Source organism: Bufo gargarizans, chromosome 4 (genome assembly GCF_014858855.1).
Source record: "Bufo gargarizans isolate SCDJY-AF-19 chromosome 4, ASM1485885v1, whole genome shotgun sequence".
In the NCBI taxonomy this organism is placed as follows: Eukaryota; Metazoa; Chordata; class Amphibia; order Anura; family Bufonidae; genus Bufo; species Bufo gargarizans.
Genome location: NC_058083.1, coordinates 496,579,198 through 496,606,950, shown reverse-complemented (window position 1 = coordinate 496,606,950; position 27,753 = coordinate 496,579,198). Strand labels below are relative to the sequence as shown.

The 27,753-nt window shown below is 43.8% G+C and overlaps 1 protein-coding gene across 1 annotated transcript in view; it reads left to right on the top strand.

Annotated features, from left to right (window-relative positions):
* CAMKMT (calmodulin-lysine N-methyltransferase) overlaps positions 1–27,753 on the top strand; it is a 471,234-nt gene that overhangs the window by 347,782 nt on the left and 95,699 nt on the right. Inside the window, exon 7 of the mRNA XM_044291474.1 lies at positions 13,119–13,185. Within this exon, the coding sequence (XP_044147409.1) occupies positions 13,119–13,185 (67 nt within the window). The remainder of the gene's footprint in view (positions 1–13,118; positions 13,186–27,753) is intronic.

Sequence of the window (27,753 nt, the reverse complement as noted above, 5' to 3'; positions counted from 1 at the left end):
GATTGAGTATGTCACTCGGATGCAAGAGCGGATGGAGACAGTGTTGCCGCTGGTTAAGGAACATATGGAGGCAGCTCAGCAAGCCTAGAGTAGGTTCTATAATCGCCAGGCTCGGGTTTGGAATTTTGAGCCGGGAGATCGGGTTTTGGTTCTGGTGCTGACAGTGAACAGTAAGTTTCTGTCACGGAAGGTGTACAGGAAACAAGACAACACAAAATGAATATATGACTCACTGGATCCAAAACTAAGGAACAAAAGGGAGACCGCTGCATCAGACCTGGCTCTCTCCCTTACTATCAGCCTATGCGATAATCCCAATGGTGGACGATCGCATATCCTCGTACCTCGACTATATAACACCTGAACACCCTACAATAGTGAAGGGACACGACCACCGGCTCCCTACACTAGACACGGAGGGAGTCAGGGTCACCTGGGATCCAGCAAACAGAAAATCACAAATTAATGTACAACACTTAACTTGTAGAAGACTGGGAAATAGGATCAGCATGCACACACACTCCAGGAAGCTGTATAAACCGCACACTAATGCATTATGGGGAGGAATTTAAAGGGATGCAATCAGTCCAACTACATGACAGCTGAGAGAGGCTAACGAGATGAGGAACCAAAACCAAGAAAACTCAAGGAGGAGGTTCTGAAAGGCTTCTGTCAGAGCTTCTCAGCTGTCTGGTTGTGACAGTACCCCTCCCTCTACGAGTGGACTCCGGACACTCAGAGCCCACCTTCTCAGGATGGGACCTATGGAAAGCCCTGATGAGACGAGTGGCCTTAATGTCCGTCACTGGGACCCACATCCTCTCCTCAGGACCATAACCCTCCCAATGAACGAGGTACTGGAGAGAACCGCGGACAAGACGAGAATCCACAATCCTAGAGACCTGAAATTCAAGATTCCCATCAACCATAATCGGAGGAGGAGGCAAAGGCGAGGGTACAATGGGTTGAACATAAGGTTTCAATAAGGACTTATGAAAAACATTATGGATCTTCCAAGTCTGAGGAAGATCAAGACGGTAGGCAACAGGATTGATGACAGACAGGATTTTGTAAGGCCCAATAAACCTAGGACCCAACTTCCAGGAGGGAACCTTCAATTTGATATTCTTGGTAGACAACCACACCAGATCACCAACATTCAGGTCCGGACCAGGCACACGTCTCTTATCTGCTACACGCTTATATCTCTCACTCATGCTCTTTAGATTATCCTGAATCTTTTGCCAAATAGATGACAAAGACGAGGAGAATCGGTCCTCATCAGGTAAACCAGAAGACCCCTCTCCAGAGAAAGTCCCAAACTGCGGATGAAACCCATATGCACCAAAAAATGGTGACTTATCAGAGGACTCCTGACGACGGTTATTTAAAGCAAACTCAGCAAGGGACAAAAAAGAACACCAATCCTCCTGATTCTCCGCCACAAAGCAGCGCAGATATGTCTCCAGATTCTGATTGACGCGCTCTGTCTGGCCATTCGACTGCGGGTGGAAAGCAGAAGAGAATGACAACCGAACCCCCAAGCGAGAACAGAAAGCCTTCCAGAATCTGGAAACAAACTGCGTGCCCCTATCAGAGACTATGTCTGAAGGAATACCATGCAATTTGACAATGTGATCAATAAATGCCTGCGCCAGCGTCTTAGCATTGGGCAAACCAGGAAAACGGATTAAATGCACCATTCTGCTAAAACGGTCCACCACCACCAGAATCACAGTCTTCCCCGAGGAACGAGGCAGGTCCGTTATGAAGTCCATGGACAGATGTGTCCAAGGACGGGAAGGAATGGGTAAGGGAAGGAGAGGACCTGATGGCCGTGAATGAGGGACTTTGGCACGAGCGCAAGTCTCGCAGGCTGCCACAAAACCCTCAACTGACTTACGAAGCGCAGGCCACCAGAATCTCCGAGCGATGAGATCCACTGTGGCTCTTGCCCCCGGGTGCCCAGCAAGGACCGTATCGTGGTGTTCCTTAAAAATCTTGTGTCTTAAAGCGAGAGGCACAAACAACCTCCCAGGAGGACAAAGATCAGGAGCCTCTGACTGGGCTGCCTGCACCTCTGCCTCCAATTCAGGAAAAAGAGCAGAGACCACCACACCTTCAGCCAAAATGGGACCCAGGTCTTCAAAATTCCCACCTCCCGGAAAACAACGTGACAGGGCATCTGCCTTCACATTCTTAACCCCAGGGCGGAACGTGACAACAAAATTAAACCTTGAAAAGAACAAAGACCATCTGGCCTGTCTCGGGTTCAGACGCTTGGCTGACTCCAAGTAGGCCAGATTTTTATGGTCAGTAAACACGGTAATAGGGTGTCTGGCTCCCTCTAGCCAATGGCGCCATTCCTCAAAAGCCAACTTGATGGCCAACAATTCCCTATCTCCCACATCGTAATTTCTCTCTGCGGAGGAGAGTTTCTTCGAGAAAAAGGCACACGGTCGCCATTTGGCAGGAGAGGAACCCTGAGACAAGAGCGCACCCACACCCACCTCAGAAGCATCAACCTCAACTATGAAGGGTAGAGAAATATCAGGTTGTACCAAGATGGGAGCGGAAGCAAAACTCTCCTTGATATTAGAAAAGGCCTTACGCGTCTCTACCGACCAGGAAGAAAAATCTACCCCCTTTCTGGTCATATCAGTGAGTGGTTTAACAATAGAGGAATAATTCAAAATAAACTTCCTGTAATAATTGGCAAAGCCCAAAAAACGCATCAGCACCTTCTGATTCTCAGGAAGCTCCCACTCAAGCACAGCGCGGACCTTCTCGGGGTCCATGCGAAAACCAGAAGCGGAGAGAAGAAACCCCAGAAATTGAATTTCTGGAACCGCAAACACACATTTTTCCAGTTTCGCGTATAATTTATTCTCCCGCAGGATGAGCAAGACCTGACGTAAGTGTTCCTTATGAGTTTTGAAATCAGGAGAAAAAATCAAAATGTCATCCAAATACACTAATACAAATTTTCCCATTAAATGATAAAAAAATGCTGTTCACGAAATGCTGAAAATCGGCTGGAGCATTCATCAAACCAAAAGGCATCACCAAATTCTCAAAATGGCCCTCAGGGGTATTGAAGGCCGTCTTCCATTCGTCTCCTTCTCTGACCCTGACCAGGTTGTATGCCCCTCTTAGATCTAATTTGGAAAAGACTTTAGCCCCAACAATCTGGTTAAACAGGTCCGGGATCAGAGGAAGCGGATAAGGGTCACGAATAGTGATACTGTTCAGCTCCCTGAAATCCAGACAAGGTCTTAAAGAACCATCTTTTTTCTTAACAAAGAAAAAAACAGCGGCAACAGGTGACTTCGAGGGTCGTATGTGTCCTTTTCTCAGACTCTCCGAGATATAAGCACGCATAGCGAGCCTTTCAGGTTGGGAAAGATTGTATAAACGAGATTTAGGCAGCTTGGCGCCTGGGATGAGATTAATAGGGCAATCGTACTCCCTGTGCGGGGGCAAATCCTGAACTCCACTCTCAGAGAAGACATCCGAAAATTCAGAGAGAAAAGGTGGTACAGTCTTAGTAGAAACCTCAGAAACAGATGTCGTGAGGCAATTCTCTCTGCAAAAGTCACTCCAACCATTTATTTGCCTCGCTTACCAATCAATGTTGGGGTTATGTTTAGTGAGCCAGGGTAGCCCCAACACAAGAGGAGTAGGTAATCCGCTAAGGACGAAACATGACACATCCTCAACATGAGCATCACTCACAATTAAACGAATATTGTGAACTATGCCCTTTAATGATTTCTGAGAAAGTGGAGCGGAATCGATAGCAAAAACAGGAATATCCTTTCCCAAAGTGCACACCGGGAAACCATGAGTTATCGCAAAATGATTATCAATGAGATTGACAGCTGCTCCACTATCTACAAAAATCTCAGAAAAAATGTTCTTGCTCTCTAGCGCCACCCTGGCAGGCAGGACAAAACGGGAACTACAAGCAAACGGAAAACCTTCAATTTCCGCCTCAACCCTGCCAATAGTAACAGAAGGAACATTTTTAAAAGATTTTTTCCTTTTTGTTTCTTTATTACTCCCAGAAAACTGCCTGAATCTCCTAGAGGGACAAACATTTGCCAAATGATTTATACCTCCACAACAAAAACAAACCTTCCCATGCGGGCTGAATCTTCTATTGTCAGAGGCAATCAACCCCAGCTGCATGGGCTCCTGCTCAGAAGGGGCTGACAGCGACTGAGACCCCTGCGCACAGAATGAGACCGCTGCACTGTCCTGGGACTGAGTATGACAGGAAGGAGAGATCTCTCCTCTCTCTCTAAGACGCCTGTCAATACGAACGGCCTGAGACATAGCAGAGTCCAAGGAGATAGGCCTCTCATGAAAGGCAAATGCATCTTTCAATCCCTCTGAAAGACCATGGCAAAATTGACTTCGGAGTGCAGCATCTTTCCAACCAGTATCAGCTGCCCATCTCCGAAATTCTGAGCAGTATATCTCTGCGGATTGTTTACCCTGGCATAACAGACGTAGTCTAGACTCAGCCAAAGCAACACGATCCGGATCATCATATATCTGACCCAGGGCTAAAAAGAATTCATCCACTGAACGGAGGGGCCGTGCCCCCACCGGCAGCGAAAAGGCCCACGACTGAGCGTTACCCCTGAGCAGCGATATAATGATCCCCACCCTCCGTTCCTCATCACCAGAGGAATGGGGAAGAAGGCGAAAATGGAGTTTGCAAGTCTCTCTGAAACGCACAAAATTCTCACTACCCCCGGAGAACGTATCCGGGAGCGAGATCTTAGGCTCAGAACAAACTCCATTAACGCAAGCTGAACCGGTCACTAGAAAGAGTCTTACGGAGATCTGCTACCTCCAATGAAAGACCCTGGAAGTGTTCAGTCAAAAGTGAAACCGGATCCATGCTTGAGACGGTTTTGGCGGTTTATAATGTCACGGAAGGTGTACAGGAAACAAGACAACACAAAATGAATATATGACTCACTGGATCCAAAACTAAGGAACAAAAGGGAGACCGCTGCATCAGACCTGGCTCTCTCCCTTACTGCTCAGCCTATGCGATAATCCCAATGGTTGACGATCACATATCCTCGTACCTCGACTATATAACACCTGAACACCCTACAATAGTGAAGGGACACGACCACCGGCTCCCTACACTAGACACGGAGGGAGTCAGGGTCACCTGGGATCCAGCAAACAGAAAATCACAAATTAATGTACAACACTTAACTTGTAGAAGACTGGGAAATAGGATCAGCATGCACACACACTCCAGGAAGCTGTATAAACCGCACACTAATGCATTATGGGGAGGAATTTAAAGGGATGCAATCAGTCCAACTACATGACAGCTGAGAGAGGCTAACGAGATGAGGAACTGAAACCCAAAACCAAGAAAACTCAAGGAGGAGGTTCTGAAAGGCTTCTGTCAGAGCTTCTAAGCTGTCTGGTTGTGACAGTTTCTGGCTAGGTGGCAGGGTCCCTACGAAGTGCTCTAAAAAGTTAGGGAGGTAACCTACAAGGTACTCCAGCCCAGGCGGAGAAAGCCGAAGCAGGTGTACCATGTAAACTTACTGAAACCGTGGAAAGATAGGGAGACCAGTACGGACAACAGCCCCCAGCCGGGTTTTCTGGAGGTAGAGTTTCCAGTCCCACGGTCTGATACAAGGGAAGCAGTTGCCACAGTAAAGATTGCTGACAACCTTTCCTCTAAACAGACTCAGGAGGCCAGGGAGTTCGTCAGCAGGAACCCGGATGTGTTTTTGGACCTCTCTGGACGCACTTCTATCATCCAACATGACATTGTCACTGAGCCTCAGGCCAAAATCCGGTTGAAACCATACCGGGTACCTGAGTCGTGGCGAAAAGCCATCTTGGAAGAAGTGCAGCTGATGTTACAGCTAGGTGTCATAGAGGAGTCAAAAAGTGAATGGGCCAGTCCGACAGTCTTAATACCCAAGCCGGACGGGACGTTACGATTCTGTAACGACTTCCGCAAACCTAATGAGGTTTTTAAGTTTGACGCATCCCATGCCTGGATGAGCTTATTGAGAAGTTAGGCCAAGCCCGGTATTTTTTGGTTTTGGACCTCACCAAAGGGTACTGGCAGGTACCCTTAACGGAGGCTGCCAAGGAGAAAACGTCTTTCATCACACCGGAGGGGCTGTATCAGTACAACGTATTACCCTTTGGTCTACATGGCGCTTCTGCCACGTTTCAAAGGCTAATGGACATTGTACTCCGTCCACATCATCGGTACGCTTCGGCGTACCTGGACGATATCCTTATTCACGGTACCGACTGGAAAAGTCACCTACCTAAAGTACAGGCTGTAGTGGACTCCCTTAGGTAGGCTGGCTTAACCGCTAACCCAAAAAAGTGCGCAATAGGGTTAGAAGAGACCAAGTACCTGGGGTATGTAATTGGGCGCAGAGTTATGAAACCTCAGGTGAACAAAATTGAGGCAATTCGGAATTGGCCCCGACCTGTCACTATTCGGCAATTAAAGTCGTTCCTGGGAATGGTGGGATACTATATGAGGTTTGTCCTCACTTTGCTACAGTGGCCGCACCATTGACAGGCCTTTTGAAGGGACGCAAGTCAGTGACGGTCCACTGGATTGAGCAGGCAGAAGAGGCTTTCTCCGCTTTGAAGTCGGTCCTGTGTGGGTCCCCGGTTTTGGTGACACCCGACTTCAGAAGGGAGTTTATAGTACAGACTGATGCCTCTGAAGTAGGTCTGGGTGCTGTACTGTCTCAGGAGGTCAACGGGGAGGAGCATCCTGTTGTCTTCCTCAGCCGGAAGCTTACCCCAGCTGAGACCAGGTATAGTATAGTGGAGAAAGAGTGCCTGGCTATCAAGTGGGAACTCAAGTCTCTCCGCTATTATTTGTTTTGGGAAAAAGTTGTGACCGACCACTCCCCTCTCAAATGGATGAGTCAGGCCAAGGACAGAAATGCCCGGGTCACCCGGTGGTTTCTGTCTTTGCAAAATTTCAAGTTTTCAGTGGAACACAGGGCAGGCCGGTTGCCCTGTCCCGAGTACACTGTTTAATGTGTATCTACCCCCTCAGGGTTGAACAAAGAGGGGAGGTATGTAGGAAGGAACAAGGGGCCTTCATTGATGGTCGGTATGTGTCACCGAGGTTCCTGGCCTCGGTGAGGTAAGAGACGGTTTTTATCAAGTGTCATTATTGAAGATTGCAGTCTGACACCTCAGCTGTTTAGTATGGCGTTAAAGCTGATCCGTGACGACTTTTACTGGGAGTAGCCAAAATGCTGTGTGGGTGGCTGCTCCCCACGTTCCAGGCCGGGTCTTGGCAGGCTTAAAAGCAGTCAGCACTATCAGGTGGTGTGGATTTTACCTCCATCTGACAGTGAAGCTGTGGAGTCCTCTGGGCTGAAAGTTGAAGACTGCAAACGGGCATGCAGGCCGCCTGGAAGCCTGCCAGTAAACATTCAGCCGGGTGTGAACCGACACCTAGGATTTCAGGTGAACACTGTTTTGTTTTGCTGTGTGTGAACAAGCACCAAGACTGTTATGTTTTGCTGAGTGTGAATAAAAAACTGAAGTTTGATTTACAACCTGGTTCCTTACCTCTATACTGCGTCCGCTAACCTGTCTACCAGAGCAAATCCCCACAAAATATATATATTGGGACATCGACATAATTCTAAAATTTTTGGCTCTATACACCACCACAATGCATTTGAAATGAAACAAACAAGATGTGCTTTAACTGTAGACTGTCAGCTTTAATTTGAGGGTATTTACATCCAAATCAGGTGAACGGTGTAGGAATTAGAGCAGTTTGCATATGTGCCTCCCACTTGTTAAGGAACCAAAAGTAATGGGACATAATAATAATCATAAATTAAACTTTCACTTTTTAATACTTGGTTGCAAATCCTTGCAGTCAATCACAGCTTCAAGTCTGGAACGCATAGACATCACCAGACGCTGGGTTTCATCCAGGCCAGGCCTCTACTGCCACTGTCTTCAGTTCCTGCTTGTTCTTGAAGCATTTTCCCTTCAGTTTTGTCTTCAGCAAGTGAAATGCATGCTCAATCGGATTCAGGTCAGGTGATTGACTTGGCCATTGCATAACATTCCACTTCTTTTCCTTAAAAAACTCTTTGGTTGTTTTGCAGTATGCTTTGGGTCATTGTCCATCTGCACTGTGAAGCGCTGTCGAATGAGTTCTGAAGCATTTGGCTGAATATGAGCAGATAATATTGCCCGAAACACTTCAGAATTCATCCTGCTGCTTTTGTCAGCAGTCACATCATCAATAAATACAAGAGAACCAGTTCCATTGGCAGCCATACATGCCCACACCATGACACTACCACCACCATGCTTAACTGATGAGGTGGTATGCTTAGGATTATGAGCAGTTCCTTTCTTTCTCCATACTCTTCTCTTCCTATCACTCTGGTACAAGTTGATCTTGGTCTCATCTGTCCATAGGATGTCGTTCCAGAACTGTGAAGGCTTTTTTAGATGTCGTTTGGCAAACTCTAATCTGGACTTACTGTTTTTGAGGCTCACCAATAGTTTACATCTTGTGGTGAACCCTCTGTATTCACTTTGGTGAAGTCTTCTCTTGATTGTTGACTTTGACACACATACACCTATCTCCTGGAGAGTGTTCCTGATCTGACCAACTGTTGTGAAGGGTGTTTTCTTCACCAGGGAAAAAATGATTTGGTCATCCACCACAGTTGTTTTCCGTGGTCTTCCGGGTCTTTTGGTGTTGCTGAGCTCACCGGTGTGTTCTTTTTAAGAATGTTCCAAACAGTTGTTTTGGTCACGGCTAATGTTTTTGCTCTCTCTCTGCAGTTAAAGCACATCTTGTTCATTTTATTTCAAATCCATTGTGGTGGTGTATAGAGCCAAAAATGTTAGAATTGTGTCGATGTCCCAATATTTATGGACCTGACTGTATATATATTCCAAAATATTGTGAGCGGCACTGCGGTCAAATAATTATGGTGTGCCAGCGGCTGTGAAGACGATCCAACTTCCAACTAGGTAAATGAAAAAATTCCACCGCACTCCTAAAAAAGTTAATTAAAAGTAGTGTTCTTTAATTACCAAAAGCGACGTTTCAGTCCTCTTACTGGGACTTTACTCAATTTATCCACTTGAATGCGCGGGGACACTCGCTTATTGAACCCTTGCTATTTCCCAGATGCAGCAGGATCTCACGTTCCCTGTGTTGCACAGGCATTCAGTAAATAGCGAGGGTTTGAGGAGCAAGTGTCCCGCACAATCAAGTGGATGAGTTTTTTTGTTTGTTTTTTAACTTAAAGGGTACTTTCACACTTGCATCAGAGGATTCCGCAAACTGATGGCATTTGTCAGACGGATCTGGATGCGGATCCGTCTGCCAAATGCATTGAAATACTGGATCCGTCTCTCCGGTGTCATCCGGAAAAACAGATCCCGTATTTATTTATTTCACAGATTTAAAAGTCTGCTCATGCCCAGACCGGAAGAACGGATCCATAAACGCAGCAATACTTTTCAATTGAAATTAATGCCTGATCCGGCATGTGTTCAGGATTTTTGGCCGGAGAGAAAAATACAGCATGCTGCTGTATCTTTTCCGGCCAAAAAACTTAAGAGGAACTGAACTGATGCATACTGAACGGAATGCTCTCCATTCAGAATGCATTAGGGTAAAACTGATCAGTTTTTTTTTTCCGGTACTGAGCCCCTAGGACGGAACTCAATACTGAAAAAGAATAACACTAATGTGAAAGTACCCTTAACTCCTGAATGTCCCTTGTAACATTCCTGTGTATACAGCCATTTAAAACTGGCCCATTGATTTCATTTGGGTTTATCGGGCCATCAAAATGGCCAAAAATAGGAAATGTCCTATTTTTTATGGCGGCTATTCACGGGCTGTTAAAAAAAGACTTTTATTGGCTCTGAAAACAGCCTTGTGCTGGCTCTGTAGTCGTGTGAATGTAGCATCATTCTAAAATATTGGAGTTTCTGAAATGATGAACAAATGTGGTCATTAGGAAAGACATTACCAGGAAACTAGCTGCAGGGCCCTGGTACATGAGGGTGTCAAAAAAGAACTTAACCACATAGGAATATTTAACTACAGTATTATAAATAGCACGTGGTGGTTGAGGGTCCTCATAGAGATTTTCCATTGGAGCCCAGGAGCTTCAAGATAAACCTCAAGGAATTAATCATGGCAACTATTCACTTGCCTGGTTGATCTCGCCACTTGGGAATATTTTAAGACAGATCCATTTCAGTTGGGGCACCTATGCATACCATAATTAATTCATGCTTATCTGTGGCATACCACGGTGAAGATCAGGGGGCCAAGAGGAAGCAAGATCTGAATGAAAATGATGCATCTAGTGCATACTTCATGATGCACCTAGTCTTGGACACTTAGGGTATAGATACGTTGTCTCAGTAATACCTGATTCAAATGGGTGAAGGGATGCATGCACGTTAGCACATAGTGTTTTTGAATTATTGCATTATAGATGCTTCATTTTGGTCTCCTGGGTCTGTGAAATTACTTTGTTGGTGCAAATACCTCCAGGAGCTTGGTGTTTCTAGGTTATCTAACATATTTGTTGTACGTATTATCTAGTAAATTGGTATTTTGGGTTGACAGGTTGCCTATAATGGATGTGTTAGGCACAATTCATTTAAGCTAATTTACAGATGCATGGAACAAGTTGGTCCTACAAGGATCACAAACACCTAAGGTGGGATTCATAGGGATGCCTGTGCTGAGATAACACCTTTAAAGAGCCATTTGCACCAGAAAGGGACTTACTTTTTTTTAAAGCCAGTTATCATAGAAAAGTGTTTTTATAAGAGTTTTTGCCATTTTCTTTTCCATTTTGACATTATTTTTTCCCATTGAAAACTAAATACAATTTGTATTAAATACAATATTGTATTTCTATAACAATCAGCAAAAAATAAAATAAAAATTAGAACCCCTATATAGACAGGTAATTCCTTGTCGGTTTACTGTTGCTTTGTGGGGAAGATATTATCCTCTTGATAATAGTAGGTGAAGAACTTGGATAACAGTATGCCAGATCTGTTGTTTTCTTGAGAGGCCTAGGTAGAGATGCATTGCATTGATTAGAGTAATGTGTGATGATGTGATTGGAGCGCTCCATCTGGTCACCATGATGGTCTGACTGAGAGAGTTAAGCGAGACAGTCTGTATGCTTAAAGTCCAAACAAAAGAGTAAGTTGAAGAGCCAGGGTAGGAAGCAGAATAAATGTATTACATCCGGAAAACCATCAACTTGTTTTGTTTTCTTAAATAACATAGAAAGGTCCCATATATGTTGTTATTATGTGATTTAAAAAAATTGATGGGCATGTCCCTTTAAGATAGGATACCTCCTGAAATCAGGGTTATTTGCTATTAGCTGCTCATTTGCCCTTTAGCAGCTGCTGCAAGGTAAAAGTAATATTAGGTCTACCAAAATCTACCTGCACTTTCCTTAGTGTCCCTCCTATCTGACTCATAGAATGATGGCTTGAGGGTGACTCTCTATATCCATTTCCCTAAGGTCTTTTTGCAGCCTGTAAGCTGCGGATTTGCAAAATAGAGGTACCCATAATTTCCACTGTGCCCCATTGTCAAAAATGTCTGCAAAATGGACAAGAATAGGACATTTTTTTATTTTTTGTGGGACGAACATGCAGACATATATGAATGCGGAGAGCTCATGGCGCGCCGTCCGCATTTTTTGTGGAAGAGCCTCCAGCAGAATTAGCCTCACATAAAAAACCAACTCAATGTTTTTTGACCAGCCGATTCTCAGCATTCTCTGCCAGCTGGAACACCCGGCTGCAGATGGGAAAGTAGCCTTAAAGTGTAGTTGTCATTTTTTATTTTATTTGCTAGTTTATTACAGCTAGGCATGTATACCTGAGTTAGTCTCTCAATGATTGTCCAAAGGTCTGTACCTTATAATAACAGCTTTCATTAATGTCCCTTTTCACTGGTCCCTTAAAACAGTGTTGCTATGACTTTTCTGTCTTCCCTTTAGTGTAAACAGAATATGGAGGGGCATTGCATGCCTGCATTAGGCTTCAGAGTGAGGAGGCATGTCACTCAGTAATCCAATCTGATTGGCTGGCAGGAAGTTGCTGGCTACAGCAAGTGTGTATTGGAAGTGAAGGAATGCAGTTTTGGCCTCAGAACTGGCAGAGGAGCCATCTCGAGAAGATCCTCAGAACTAGCAGAGGAGCCATCTCGAGAAGATCCTCATATTGTAGAGGTTAAAGAATGTAACTAAGTGAAAAACTCAAGGGAAACAGTGATATGTCAAGAAACTAAAGATTGCTTTATACATAATGCTGCAGCAGCAATAACGTGCTAAAATGTATTATTTTGCGAAAACATGACAATTACATTTTGCTTGTCCAGTATTAGAAGAACATGGCTACTTACTTCCAAAAACAGGCTTTGTCTAGTCCTTCAGCTAAATCCCATTCTCTTCTCAATGGAACAGGACTGCATACCATACCACAAGCCATGAGCAGTGCTGTATTTAGAAGAAAACCACCATGTATTTCTAACCATAAAGGGCAGTAAGATATTTAACTTTCATGCACTATATTTATTGATTACGGTAGGTGAATTTTATATTTGGCTGGATGAAAGTACATGTTGTGCTTTATGCAGTATTTGTCTTTGCATTACAGATTGTTTGAGTACAAAGAAAGCATTTGTCAGCATTGCTGAGTGGTTTTCGACGTCCTGGCCTACATTTAACAAAAAAACCCTATTGCATCAGTCTCGCTATATAAGCTAAAAATCACAGGTGGCATTTTTCTGAAAAGACTAACTCCATGCAGTCACATTGATTTCATTTTTGAAAATGATATTTGGCCATAAAAAACCTGTTCTTTCCCTATTTATACCTCGCTCCTATTTTTATTCACACATTACTAATGTTGAATGAATAGTCCGTAGCAATTATATAATACTTCGATTTTAGGACCAACTGGGCACAAGGTACAAATCATGAGTGAATTGGTAGCCGAGAAGCGATGAAAATCACAAAATGTTCTCCTTAACAAAGTATGTCCAGATGTGTCACACATCATCGAGAGACACGAAAATACGAATGGATTTAAAGGCCGCTTGATATCCACTCGGTGAGTTATGTGTGCACTTAACGGGGTGTATTTTTGAGATGATGTCTTCATGAAATCATGCTGAACTATTGTAAGGAAACAATAAAAGCATCTAGAGCTAAATAAAATGGAGGCTTTCACATATACTATGAATAGCAATGTCAGGCAGGGGCTGGCAATTTCATCAAGTTGACTGTGGACGTTGTAAATGGCAGCGGTAAGCAGCCCGTTGATAACCCATACCGCAACCATTGGGCGTGAAATAAAATCAAAAGGGAAGCCATTTCATAATCTTTTGGCCTTTAGGGCATTTTGTTTGTCTCTTATACAAGTAACACTGAGTGACAACCAGTATTGGCCTCCAGTCATACATGATGAATGGAATATACAGTAGGTGAATTGCTCAGTACAGGTTTACTATGGAAGTCTTATTAGTAGAGAAAATCACACCACTCAATAAATTACTTTTGCTGAACGCTTTGTCTTTTTATTTTTCCGTCCAAATTTAGATTATACAATGGCCAACTTTTCGGTCCACTCCCAGGACCTTGTTCACGGCCAGATTGGGCTGTACTGTGCTGTGATGCTGGATGGTGGTGCCACCACCACATCTGGCCGTGAACAAGGTCCTGGGAGTGGACCGAAACATTGGCCATTGTATAATCTAAATTTTTAATTAGAAAAATAAAAAAATAAAAAGCTTTCAGCAAAGTTGTTTTTTCTCTACTAATTGACACGGGTGCTCCCCCTACCACTTAGCATCAACACTTTATTTGTCGGCGTGCCAACCATTTCTATTTATGTCAGTCTTAACATGTAGAAAGCTTGCGGCAATGTTGGCACCAGAGGTTTAAAGGGGGTTTCCAGGCTCCCAATATTGAGGACCTATCTTCAGAAAGGTCATTAATATCCAGTATATATTATGTAGTATGAGACTGGCACTCCCTCGCATGGGAATAGAGCAATAGTAATAGTGTTGTTACACAATATTTAATTGGCAAAATATATTAAAATACAACATCACAATACAATATTAAAATAACAATCGCTACAGCGGAGACAAAAACAGTCCCTAAAAATACCTAAAATCTAAAACTTCAATAAAAACGAAAAAAAAAGTCCAAAAAAGAAGGGGACCATACGTCCTGAATGTGCAAAAAATATCGCAAGCCAAAAGTATCAGTCTATTCCTTATAATAGTATTGGCATTCCTTTCTTGTATGCAATATGACATGCAAAATCCATGCAAGGCACCTTTTCAAATATTCGGAATTGTCCGATATAAATATTCAATAAAGTATCCAATCGGACACCAAGTTGTTACTCACAGGTGAATGTCGATTATCCTGCAGTCCCAATATTCAATCCTTTGATTTTTACTCACGGTATTTATTTGCGTGGTTCTCAGTGTTAAGCGTCCCACCTGGTTCGTTCGTCTCTGGTCTCTCTCGAACGTTATCCACAAATCTCAGATCCGGTTATACGATCAGGGTGTAATATCGCGAGAGGTGAACTTAAACTTGTACTGACCAGTTTGAATGGCTGAAAATCCGGGTCTTTATCTTTGGAGCGCTCCAATTTCTTTGTATATCTCCGAATATTAGTAGCTGAACTTCCAGTGGGGGTCACTTGTTGGGGATGTCTTTGAAAAGCACCAAACGCGTTTCGGGGATCTCCTTTCCCCTTCCTCAGTGGATCACTGTGAAAGTAGCCAGTGTGAAAGTAGCCTAAAAATACATCTCCACATGGAAAGCTGTAACGCCACCAATGCGTTTTAATCTAACAGATCTTAGTCATGTTATTTTTACATGAAGCCAAATAAAGATTGAAGATTTTATTTTCATCTCAGTGATGGACATCTTTTCTCTTTTTCTCCGGGATTGTTTGGGGACTGGACCGGGTCCTTGCACGAGACATTACACGGGTAGTGCTAGCTTGACTTCTGATTTACTTAGTATTCTTTTCATCCACCCCTCAGGCTTCAGGTCCTGGGTATGACTGCAACCTCTGCACCCCCTATACAGGGTTAGCCTGGCCCACCCAAGTACCAGAGGATCCTCCAGTGGGCCAAGCTTTGACACAACAATATATTTCTGATACAACAGGGCCACTAAGGTTTAGCAGAAGCTAAAGCTGACCAGGTGGACATGCTATATATGCAGCCTGTGCAACTGCACAGGTTCCCAGTTGGAAATGAGGCCCAGTACCATCTTGTCAAGAATGCTTCCTAATGTCTGCTTCATTTTTCTTGCACAGGAGCCCTTTATTGTCCGTGTCCACCTCTGAACCGGAAAGCCTGTGTATTCAGTGATAATTACTTGTCACGGATCAGAGGATATGAACCCACTGTGCCACTGACTAGCAATACTCTGGAGGGGAGTAACTAAGCAACTACCCGGATTTCACAAGAGCCTCAGATGGTGAGGATAGGCTTGACCGTCAGATTGCCAGGGGCTACTCCAGAGCGTAAAGCAGTCAGTGGCAGCTGGTCCAGGCAGACCAGGAGGTACCTGCGAAGGTACCGACAGTACAGACGTGGTCAGACAGGCAGGGTCGTTACCAGGAGAAACTAGACAGGAAGCGGAGGAAGAGGCAGAGACGTAGTCAGAACAAGCAATGGGTCAAGGCAGGCGGCACAGGAACAAGGTCAGACAATCTGGGTCGGCAACAGGAAAGGCGATGCAAGCAGGCAAGGATCAGACGCTAAGCGAAGTCCAGGAACGAAGTATGAAGTTAGGAACATGAGTGGTAAGCAAGCCCCACTTACACCCCCTCTTCTTGAGTCCACGCCAAAACAGAAAGCTTTTAATTAGATCCGGAGCATGAATGTTCTCCTGGGGTTCCCAGGATCTTTCCTCACGACCAAAACCTTTCCAGTCCACCAGATAATAGGTCTTCTTACCCCGCTTCTTGATGTCTAGAATGTCCTTGACTTCAAAAACCTCGTCAGCATTCTCAGATGCCAGAGTGGGAGTAGAATGAGTCGTAGAAAAGCGGTTAAGGACTACTGGTTTCAATAAGGAAACGTGGATGACATTGGGAATGCGCAGAGAGGGAGGCAAAAGTAACTTGTATGTCACCTCGCTAATCCTCTTCAACACATTTTAAAGGGTCCAAGGAATCCAGGAGCAAACTTAAAATTGGGAACTTTTAACCGGATGTTCTTGGAGGAAAGCCATACATTCGCCCCAGATGAAAACTGAGGTGGGTTCCTTCTTTTCTTGTCCGCCTTTCTCTTCATCCGGGACACTGCTTTGTCGATGCAGACCTTGGTGTCATTCCAAATCTTCAAAACTCTCTGAAGAAAGAATCTGCATCTGGTACCCTGGAGGATGCAGGAAGAGGAGTACGAGGATGTTGACCATAGACAACAAAGAATGGGGAGGATCGAGTAGATTTACTGGTGTGTTTATTATACGAGAACTCTGCCCAAGGTAGCAGGGATACCCAGTCGTCGTGTCGCGCAGAGACGAAGTGTCGAAGATAGTTCTCCAAAATTTGATTGACCCGCTCTACTTGCCCGTTGTTTTGGGGGTGGTAACCGGAAGAGAAGTCTAGGTCAATTTCTAGTAGATGAGAGAGGGCTCTCCAGAGCTTGGAAGTAAACTGGACTCCCCGATCGGAAACAATATGCCCAGGTAGACCATGTAGACAAAATATATATTTTACAAACAGCTTAGCTAGTTCCGCAGCCAAGGGCAATCCAGTCAATGGAATGAAGTGCGCCATCTTGGAGAAGCGGTCCACAACCACCCAAATCACGGTACATTCAGCTGAAGAAGGCAGATCAGTAATAAAGTCCATGGCAGTGTGTTGCCATGGACCATCAGGAACAGGTAGGGGTAGCAACAGGCCTGGTGGTTTTCTCCTCGAGATTTTATTTTGAGCACAGACAGTGAAACATAGTCAAGCACGTCTTTGGACAATGTTGGCCACCAGTAGTGGCGAGACACTAGTTCTGTGGTCTTGCGGATCCCAGGATGACCGGTTAGTATAGAGTTGTGCCCCCACGACAGGATAAATTTCCTTTTGGCAGATGGTACAAATGTTCTCCCGGGTGGAATGTCTCTTACCAGGACAGGAGCCACCATAATTAAGCAAGCAGGACCTAACATTAATTGAGGCTCCTCCTGCTGTTCAGAAAAGTCAAAAGATCGGGACAGAGCATCCGCCTTGATGTTTTTCTCAGCCGGGCGGAAGTGTAACTCAAAATCAAAACGAGAGAAGATGAGTGCCCACTTGGCTTGGCGAAGGTTCAGACGCTGAGCTGTCTGTAGGTATGTAAGATTCTTATGGTCAGTTAAAATTATTACCGGATGCTGGGCTCCCTCCAATAGATAACGCCACTCCTCCGAGGCGAGTTTTATGGCCAGAAGCTCCCTGTCTTCTATGCAGTAATTCTTTTCAGTGGGAGAGAAGAGCTTGGAGAAGAATCCACAAGTGAACATGTTGCCCTTGGAATTCTTTTGTAGTAAAACTGCACCTGCTCCTATGGAGGAGGCGTCTACTTCTAAAAAGAATTGGCGGGAGACATCGGGATGTCTCAGAATAGGTGGAGATGCAAAGGAGCTCTTTAATTGGACGAAATCTCTGCCTTTTCGAGGCCAGTCTTTGGCATTTACCCCTTTCTTAGTAAAGGCGGAGACGTTAGCGATGAAAATTGTGGAATAAACTGCCGATAGAAGTTGGCGAATACTAGGAAGCACTGTATAGCACGAAGATCTGTAGGCAAGGCCAGTTCTTTACCGCATTCAGTTTTTCAGGATCCATCTGTAATCCAGCATCTGAGATTATGTATCCGAGAAACGGTACTGTAGTTTTTTTGATGGTACATTTCTGGGGTGTGGCATAGAGCCTATTTTCCCTCAGGCACTGTAAGACTATAGCCGTACATGCCTCCAGTGAATGATCAAATCTGGAGAGAAAACCAGTATATCATCCAGATACACGATCACGCAGGTATGGAGAAGATCCCGGAAGACATCATTAACTAGCTCTTGGAATACCGCAGGAGCATTGCATAGACCGAAGGACATAACAAGATACTCGTAGTGTCCATCACGAGTGTTGAAAGCGGTCTTCCACTCATCACCTTTTTGAATGTGGATAAGATTGTATGCATCGCACAGGTTGAACTTGGAGAAGACTTTAGCTCCCCGGATCCTGTCAAATACCTCGGAGATCAGCGGAAGAGGATATCGATTTATTAACCGTAATCTTATTCAGACCTCGATAATCGATACAAGGCCGAAGAAGAACCGAGCCCCGACTGGCGAAGTATATTTCCGGATAAACCCTCTCTCAAGATTATCTTTGATGTAGTCTGACATTGCCTGTGCCTCTGGAAGAGAGAGGGGGTAGACTCGATCACAAGAAGGAATAGCACCAGGCAGAACATCGATTGGACAGTCATATGGACGATGTGGAGGCAGAGTCTCAGCGTCTTTTCAGGGCAGATCTGCACGTATCGTATTGAGGAAGCAGGCCGGACCTCCGCTAAGCAGGTGGAGCGACAAGATGAACCCCATTGCAGGTTCTCTCCGGAGTGCCAGTCCACAATTGGCGAATGAAGGCTCAGCCAGGGTAGCCCAAGAATAATCAGATTCACAGAGACTGGCAGCATGTAGAAGGATATTAACTTCAAGTGCAGTAACCCCACCTGTAGTTTAAGAGGTACAGTAACTGTGAGTACTGGCTCAGGAAGTGGTAGTCCATTAACTGAAGCCACTAACAGAGGCCTCTCCAGACGGATGGTGGGAAGCCAATACTGATTAACCAGCGCTTGCAGAATAAAGTTACCGGCTGACCCAGAGTCCAAAAAGGCCAGCACAGATAGTGAAACTCCCTTGTGGGAGAGAGTCACTGGAACAGAAATTTTTGGAGAGGACTTCTCCTGGTCTAGGACCACCTCTCCAACTGATCCTAGACAATGTCGTTTCTCTGCCTCTGGGGACAGTTACCCGCAAAATGGGTCTTGCCTTCACAATACAGACATAAGTTCTCTGCCTTGCAACGTAGACGTTGCTGGTCAGTCAGCTGAAGGTGCTCAATCTGCATGGGCTCTTCAGGAGGAACGACTGCTGGTGAAAGGACCGGCCTCTGAAACAAAGGAGCCAGACGAGGTGGTCTTCTGGTGCATGCAACCTGCTTAGATCGTTGCCTGAAACGCACATCAATCCGTGTAAGCCAATGTAATCAGGTGGTTCAGTCCTTAATTCAGTCAGAAAGACCCTCCCAGAACACTGCCAGTTGAGCCTCATCATTCCACGCCAGTTCGACCGCCAGAGTACGGAACTGGATGGCGTACTGACCCACAGACCTGGAACCTTGACGTAGATGTAGCAGAGCTGAGGCAGCAGAGAATGTGTGACAAAGACCATCCGGAAGGTAGTCAGGAAGAACTGAAGATTAGTCGTCTCTGGATCTCCACATTACCAAATAGGGTTTGCCCAGGCAAGGGGAGGGATAGGATGAAGGCAACCTTGGACCACTCCATAGGGAACCTCTGCCCATGTAACTCGAAGTAGATCAGGCACTGATTAAGGAATCCCTTACACGTCTTTGGATTACCACCATAGCGGGTTAGCAGCGGGAGTTGCACTCTGGTGGCACTCTGTTCCAGTATCACCGGTGGCATTGTAGCAGGTGGAGGAGCGACTGGAAACCCTGCTGTGCCCGGAGGAGAGACAGTATTCAAGCGAGCAGCGACATTTTGCGTGAACTGCATAAATACGTCTTGTCGTTCACTCTGGCGCTTTAATTCCTGTAAGAGAACGACGGTCTTGGGATGACCAGCGGGGTCCATGGCCTCAGAGAACTGTCACGGATCAGCGGATGTGAACCCACTGTGCCACTGACTAGCAATACTCTGGAGGGGAGTAACTAAGCAACTACCCGGATTTCACAAGAGCCTCAGATGGTGAGGATAGGCTTGACCGTCGGTAATTGCCAGGGGCTACTCCAGAGCATAAAGCCGTCAGTGACAGCTGGTCCAGGCAGACCAGGAGGTACCTGCGAAGGTACAGACAGACAGGGTTGTTACCAGGAGCAACAAGACAGGAACCGGAGGAAGAGGCAGAGACGTAGTCAGAACAAGCAATGGGTCAGGGCAGGCGGCACAGGAACAAGGTAAGACAATCCGGTCAGCAACAGGAGATGCGATGCAAGCAGGCAGGGATCGGACGAAAAACGAAGTCCAGGAACGAAGTAAGAAGTAAGGAACATGAGTGGTAAGCAAGCTCTTTAGCACAAGATTAGGACCTTGACTCTGAGGCGTCTGAGTAAAAGGCTGAGCCTCTTAAATACCTGCAGGAGAGCTAGGGTAGGTTAACATGACATGACTCACGCCCAGGGAGTGATGCGTACTGCCACATCAGCAGCCGAGTACAAGCAGTGTCCAGGTTAAATGGAAGGTGTGGAGCGCAATCCACATAGGTAATACCAACCACACAGGCAGAGTCCAGAGCTGCAACAGAGGCTGGAAGTAGAGATGACAGATGAGTGGGGGAACAGGGCCGCACAGAGGTCGCTGTTACATTACTTAAATGAATGTTTACACAGGTGTTGGTGGCTCCTCAGAGTCATTTTTGCTGTTGGCCCAAAGAACTCCAGTCTGACGCTGCCCCTATAGTTGCCAACTTAATAAATAATAAATAAAATAATTTACTCATGTAGGAATCTAGGATAGTTCAAAACAATTGGGCAGAACATTAGAAAAGGAATATTTAAAATACTTTTTAAGACAAATTAAACAACAGGCCATTCATAGGACGCACCACCATCATTGGCATGTGGGTACAACTGTTGCTCCTCTGAAAGTGTGTCTATTGTGTCTTATATTCTATGTTGGATTGTAATCACCCCCCGCCCATTTCTTTGCCTCTGCATCAGTTTTCTTAAACTGATAATTTTTCTTCCCCGGGAATATAAGATAAATGTCCAAAAGTCGGAAAAGCGTCAGAACATTAGTATAGGGCATACATTTAGCTGCACCAGGGGCAGATTCCAGTACATGGGTGCCCTTTTCAGAACAGTTGCTCTGTATTAAAGGGTTTATCTCATGAATAATGTAAAAAAAAAGAAAATCAGATACAGTTGCAAGAAAAAGTATGTGAACCGTTTGGAATTATATGGATTTCTACCCAAATTGGTCATAAAATGTTATCTGATCTTCATCTAAGTCACAACAATAGACAAACACAGTCTGCTTAAACTAATAACACACAAAGAACGAAATGTTACCATGTTTTTATTGAACACACCATGTAAACCTTCACAGTGCAGGTGGAAAAAGTATGTGAACCCCTAGATGAATGACATCTCCAAGAGCTAATTGGAGTGAGGTGTCAGCCAACTGGAGTCCAATCAATGAGATGAGATTGGAGGTGTTGGTTACAGCTGCCCTGCCCTATAAAAAAACACACACCAGTTCTGGGTTTGCTTTTCACAAGAAGCATTGCCTGATGTGAATGATGCCTCGCACAAAAGAGCTCTCAGAAGACCTACAATTAAGAATTGTTGACTTGCATAAAGCTGGAAAGGGTTATAAAAGTATCTCCAAAAGCCTTGCTGTTCATCAGTCCACGGTAAGACAAATTGTCTTATAAATGGAGAAAGTTCAGCACTGCTGCTACTCTCCCGCAGACTGCTCAATGAGGTGAAGAAGAATCCTAGAGTGTTAGCTAAAGACTTACAAAAGTCTCTGGCATATGCTAATATCCTGTTAGTGAATCTACGATACGTCAAACACTAAACAAGAACGGATTACATGGGAGGATACCACAGAGGAAGCCACTGCTGTCCAAAAAAACATTGCTGCATGTTTACAGTTTGCACAAGAGCACCTGGATGTTCCACAGCCGTACTGGCAAAATATACTGTGGACAGATAAAACCAAATCTGAGTTGTTTGAAGAAACACACAACACTATGTTTGGAGAAAAAGAGGCACAGCACACGAACATCAAAACCTCATCCCAACTGTGACGTATGGTGGTTGGGGCATCATGGTTTGGGACTGCTTTGCTGCGTCAGGGCCTGCACGGATTGCTATCATCGAAGGAAAAATGAATTCCCAAGTTTATCAAGACATTTTGCAAGAGAACTCAAGGCCATCTGTCCACCAGCTGAAGCTCAACAGAAGATGAGTGTTGCAATAGGACAATGACCCAAAGCACAGAAGTAAATCAACAACAAAATGGCTTAAACAGAAGAAAATATGCCTTCTGGAGTGGCCCAGTCAGAGTCCTGACCTCAACCCGATTGAGATGGTGTGGCATGACCTCAAGAAAGCGATTCACATCAGACATCCCAAGAATATTGCTGAACTGAAACAGTTCTGTAAAGAGGAATGCTGAAGAATTACTCCTGACCGTTGTGCACGTCTGATCTGCAACTACAGGAAACGTTTGGTTGAAGTTATTGCTGCCAAAAGAGGTTCAACCAGTTATTAAATCCAAGGGTTCACATACTTTTTCCACCTGCACTGTGAATGTTTACATGGTGTGTTCAATAAAAACATGGTAACATTTAATTCTTTGTGCGTTATTATTGTAAGCAGACTGTGATTGCCTATTGTTGTGACTTAGATGAAGATCAGATTACATTTTATGACCAATTTGTGCAGAAATCCATATCATTCCAAAGGGTTCACTTACTTTGTCTTGCAACTGTATCATAGAGTACACGACAACCTCTTTCTAACAAAGCTAGAACCAGCCCTGTACCTCACATGTATCCAGAGATCTCCCCATACATTGCTTAAATTGTTATGCTAGATTCAAGATGTCAGCTTAGGGGGTGATCTTTCTCAGAATGTGTCCTTTCTGCTGCAACTAGTGGCAGTTGAAGGATGGAACTGAGCATGTGCTTCCATCTAAATATTAAGCCGTTCTGTCACAAAGGGTTAATTGTTTTTCTAACTATGAATTGTACTTTCACTTTGTGATGGTCATCTAATAAACCTTATCTCTAAACTGCCAAGAGGTCATAACACTTATTTAAGACACATTCTTATCAGTAAGATAAGAACTGAGTGTTTATAATGTCAGAGAGCAGAGATAAGGAGCTCATCAGCTCCCCGTCTGACGTCAAATAGAGAAAATCCACAGGCTGCTAATAGAGCATCTCACAGCTATTTACAGAAAAAAGACTCCATATTTTTAATAAAGACCAATTGAAAAAAATATTTTTAGCTCAAAAAGAGTAGAATGCAATAATTTTTTGTAAAATTGCCCCCAAAGGTGTACATAGCTTTTAAAGTATAATGCGGTGCAGCAGACATTCTGTTTGCATCCAGCTGACTAGCTGAGAATTTGCCGGGCACAAACCGCTGCATGCTGTGGTTTGTGTCCGGACGATCCTCCACATGTCTGCCAGAGAAGGCTACCGGAACATTGTTACTAGATGTGAAGGTAGCCTTAGAGAGTTTTCCAGAGGCATCCAAAATGAATCTATCAGTAGGAAATTCATTGATAAACCAGGCAAAATGCCTTGCAGGGCTAGCTCAGCTGAATGTAATGATACCTTTCACTTAGCAATCCATTGCATCCTTCTGGAGAAAAAGTACTTTTAATCCATATGCAAATTAGCAGGTAAGTGCATTGAGGGTGGGTCCAAGCCACTCTGGGCACCCTTGCACTCCTGCTTCCTCTGCCAGCTTCTCCCTTAAAGTCTTTGTTGCCAGGACTAGGTTCCCGCATAATTGCCTGGCCTTGTCAATCACGAAGGAGAGGGAGAGGCTGGAAGAGGAAGCAGAAGGAGCAAGGGTGCAAAAAGTGCATTGGGCCCGCCCTCACTGCACTTACCTACTCATTTGCATATTGATTAAAAGTATCTTTTCTCCAAAAGGAAGCAGTGGATCGCTAAATGAAAGATATTATTACTTTCATCTGAAATAGCCCTAATTTTTCTAAACCACCTTTTTATATTACATTGTTTCCATATAAATAAGTGCACCCCAACAAGGGTTACTATTTCTTTAAAAAAGAAAAAAAAATACAAATTGTGACTATTTTTCTAGTTCTTGTCTTTAATGAAGAAGTAAGAAAGTTGTATCATTTGATGGACAAGCGGGTAAAAAGACCTATAAATCGGTTTTGTGTACTTTGTGCTGATTTTCATCCTTTTGGTTCATAGTCTTTATAATTTCTAGTGATTATACAGGCACGCTTTTATTGTATGTTTGCATAGAAAATTCTGTTGACAACTGAAGAAGTGTACAAATTTCCCCGCAAGGATCTATTTGCATATAAATAAGATGTGTTTACAGTGAGTGAACTCAAATTCAGATAGGTAATAGCCAGTCCATCAATTGTCAAGCATCAGCAGGAATCCAAACAGTACATTGACAGCGCCGCGCACAACTGATGTGAATAAGCCCCAGAGAAGAGAGAATAAGCCAAGAAGACATTTACATTGAGTCTGGCACAATGATGGGAGATGTGGCCGAAATAAAACGGCTATACTCATGAAGTATAATGAGGCGTAAATCATATTTATCATATAGCATAAGCAATTATATCAGCGTAGGTCTATAGCCGCTATGCAGTGGCAACCGCTACTCCAAATGACAGGTCATCACAGCTTCTGATGGGACTGGCACTGAGCAGAAAATAAGCAGCGCCGTAGGCTGATACATGCTAAACTCCATACGTAGTTATTAAAATTTAAAGACACACATATGAAATTCACCACAGCCCAGCAAGTTTTTATTGAAAAGTTCCTGTAACTAAAGGTCCACGGCAATATGATAAAGGGGTAGTCCAGTGGTATTACTTTTTTATATATGGCTCACAAGTGGTTAAAAATAAAAAAGCCATACTCACCCTCACCGATCCTCTTGCACTGCTGTTCTTATGATGCTTCAGTCCCTGCTGCTCTCCGCCTCCTTTTTTTCTTGAATTTTTTCTTATGTTTTAATACTTAAAAAAAAATTAAACTTTGGGGAAAAAAAATTCTTTTCATCGACTCCCATAATGTTTTTATTTTTTGTAGATCTGTAGATTTCAGTTGTCCAAATTTGGGGTGTGTATGACTTTATCATCACTTTTTATTAAATTTTTGGGGAGGTGAAGTGATGAAAAAAAAAAACGGTGAATCAGCCCTTTTGATTTTTTCAGTTACGGCGTACATATTTTAATAGTATTGGACACGGCCATGCCTATGATGTTTATTTTTTTTTGTTTATTTATATTATGGGGAAAGGTCAGGTGATTTTTTTATATTTATATATACTGTATATATATATATATATATATATATATATATTTAAACTTTTTTTTTTTAACTTTTTTTTTTTATTACTTTTTTTTTTAAGTCCCTCTAGGAGATCCCTTCTGTCTTACACTACAAAGAATTATAATTGCAATGTATAGCAGATTTGCTAAGTTCTTATGGAGCTCTGCCACCTGCAGGCCTCCATAAGAACTACAGCTGTAATAGGTTATTACCACAACAAAATGGCTTCTACGATCTCATTGCAGGGAAGCTATTCGGATCCTGGAATCTCACTGCTCCCGGGGAAAGCCACCTCAGATGCCGTAGTCACAATTGACCAAGGCATCTGAGGGGTTCCATGTGTGTGATCAGCATTATCGCAAATCGCAGACATTAGCCCTGGGTCTCTGTCATTTAAAACAGCAGAAACTCAGTGGCTATGGCACCTGCTGCGCTAGCAAGTGGGCGCTATTTTTAAACCCTGCTTTTCTGCCTTACAGGTGGTGCTGAAGGAAATAACGCACTGCAAGCCATATATTAAAAGTTTCTAGTTATGGCTCTTGGTACTTACTTACACCCCAGGACTTGAATAGAGCAGATTTACAGAACAACCAGATGGTCACCAAAAGAGATATGCAAAGCACGTATCAGAAAAAAAGGGGGTCAGTCAGCACATCCCAATGCGCAGGTGCACGCTGTCATGGCTAGAAACACAAAGAAAAAAACACAATGCAACAGCACTCTGCAAACACAAATAAAGTACAATAATGCCATAGTTATAGAAAATATTCTGGTGCTAATGCTACGCTTATTTTGTAAATTTGAGACTCTTGCAAACAAATTTTGTACAAAATTATTTGGGCCCGTCTGCAAAACATCAAGGCGATCTCTATAAGATGGGAACCTAACACTAAATTCTATGTGTTATGTGCCTAAATGGCCACTATAAAATTCAGGGAGTGCAGGTTCCACATGCATTCTGGGTCCACTCTGCTTTTTAAACAATTTTTGGTGCCATAATGACCTCCATTAAATCCAGGGAATGCCGGTACCAACATGCATGCTGAGTCCACTCTATACCTCTCCTGGTGCCAGATGGCTTCCAATGAATGCATTAAGAGCAGGCTACAGCTTTATACTTAGGGCTCATGCACACTCCCACTTATATGCAGAACCATTCATTTCAATGGTTCCGCAAAAAAAAACGAAAGTTACTCCATCTGCATTCCGTTTCCATATTTTGGTTCCGCAAAAACATAGAGCATGTCCTATTATTGTCCGCATTACGGACAAGGATAGGACTGTTCTATTAGGGGCCAGCTGTTCCGTTCCCCAAAATACAGAATGCACCCGGACGTCATCTGTGTTTTTTGCGGACAGCAAAATACATACGATCGTGTGCATGAGCCCTTACACTGATTAAAATCAACCTCATTCGAAGCTGTCTGGCACCAGGAGAGGTATAGAGTGGGCTCAGCATGCATGTTGGTACCTGCAATTCCTGGATTTAATGGAGGCCATTATGGCACCAAAAATTGTAAAAAAGAGAGTGGACCCAGCATAGGATGTTGAACCTGCACTTCCTGAATTTTATGGTGGCCATTATGGCACATAACAGGTAGGATTTAGTGTTAGGTTCCTGTCTTATAGAGATCTCCTTGACGTTTGGCAGACGGGCCCAAATAATTTTGTACAAAATGTGTTTGCTAAGAGTCTCAAATTTACTAAATCAGCGTAGCATTAGTACCAGAATATTTTCTATAACTATGGCATTATTGTACTTTATTTGCGTTTGCAGAGTGCTGTTGCATTGTGTTTTTTTCTTCAAGCACGTATCGGATTAACAGGCAAAAATACAGAGTAATAGACTCACCAATAGATGACAGTAAACTGGATGATGATGGCAACAGATGAGGGAGATGGAGTCCAGTAATGGAACAGATGGCAGATGGCAAAGGAGTGCAGTTGGGAGTAATAAATTTAGGTAAGAGGAATAAAGTCTATCAGAAATTTACCCTGAAGACAAATAAAAGCAGCCAAACTAAAGATAGAGAGATTAATTTCCAAAGAGAGTAAAACTAACCCTAAAATGTTCTTCAATAGAAATATAAATGGTAAAAAGTATAATTTTGAAGGTGTCAGCCCTTTACAGAGTGATGAGGGGGGAGTTGCAGAGAGCGATGAGGAGAAAGCAAAGCTATTAAATATTTTTCTCTCCACTGTATTCACTGATAAAAATAAACTGTCAGATGAAATGCAGAATGTAAAAGTAAATTCCCCATTAAAAGTGCCCTGTCTGACCCAGGAAGAAGTACAGCAGCATTAGCAAATAAGATTAAAATAGACAAATCACCAGGACCAGATGGCATACACC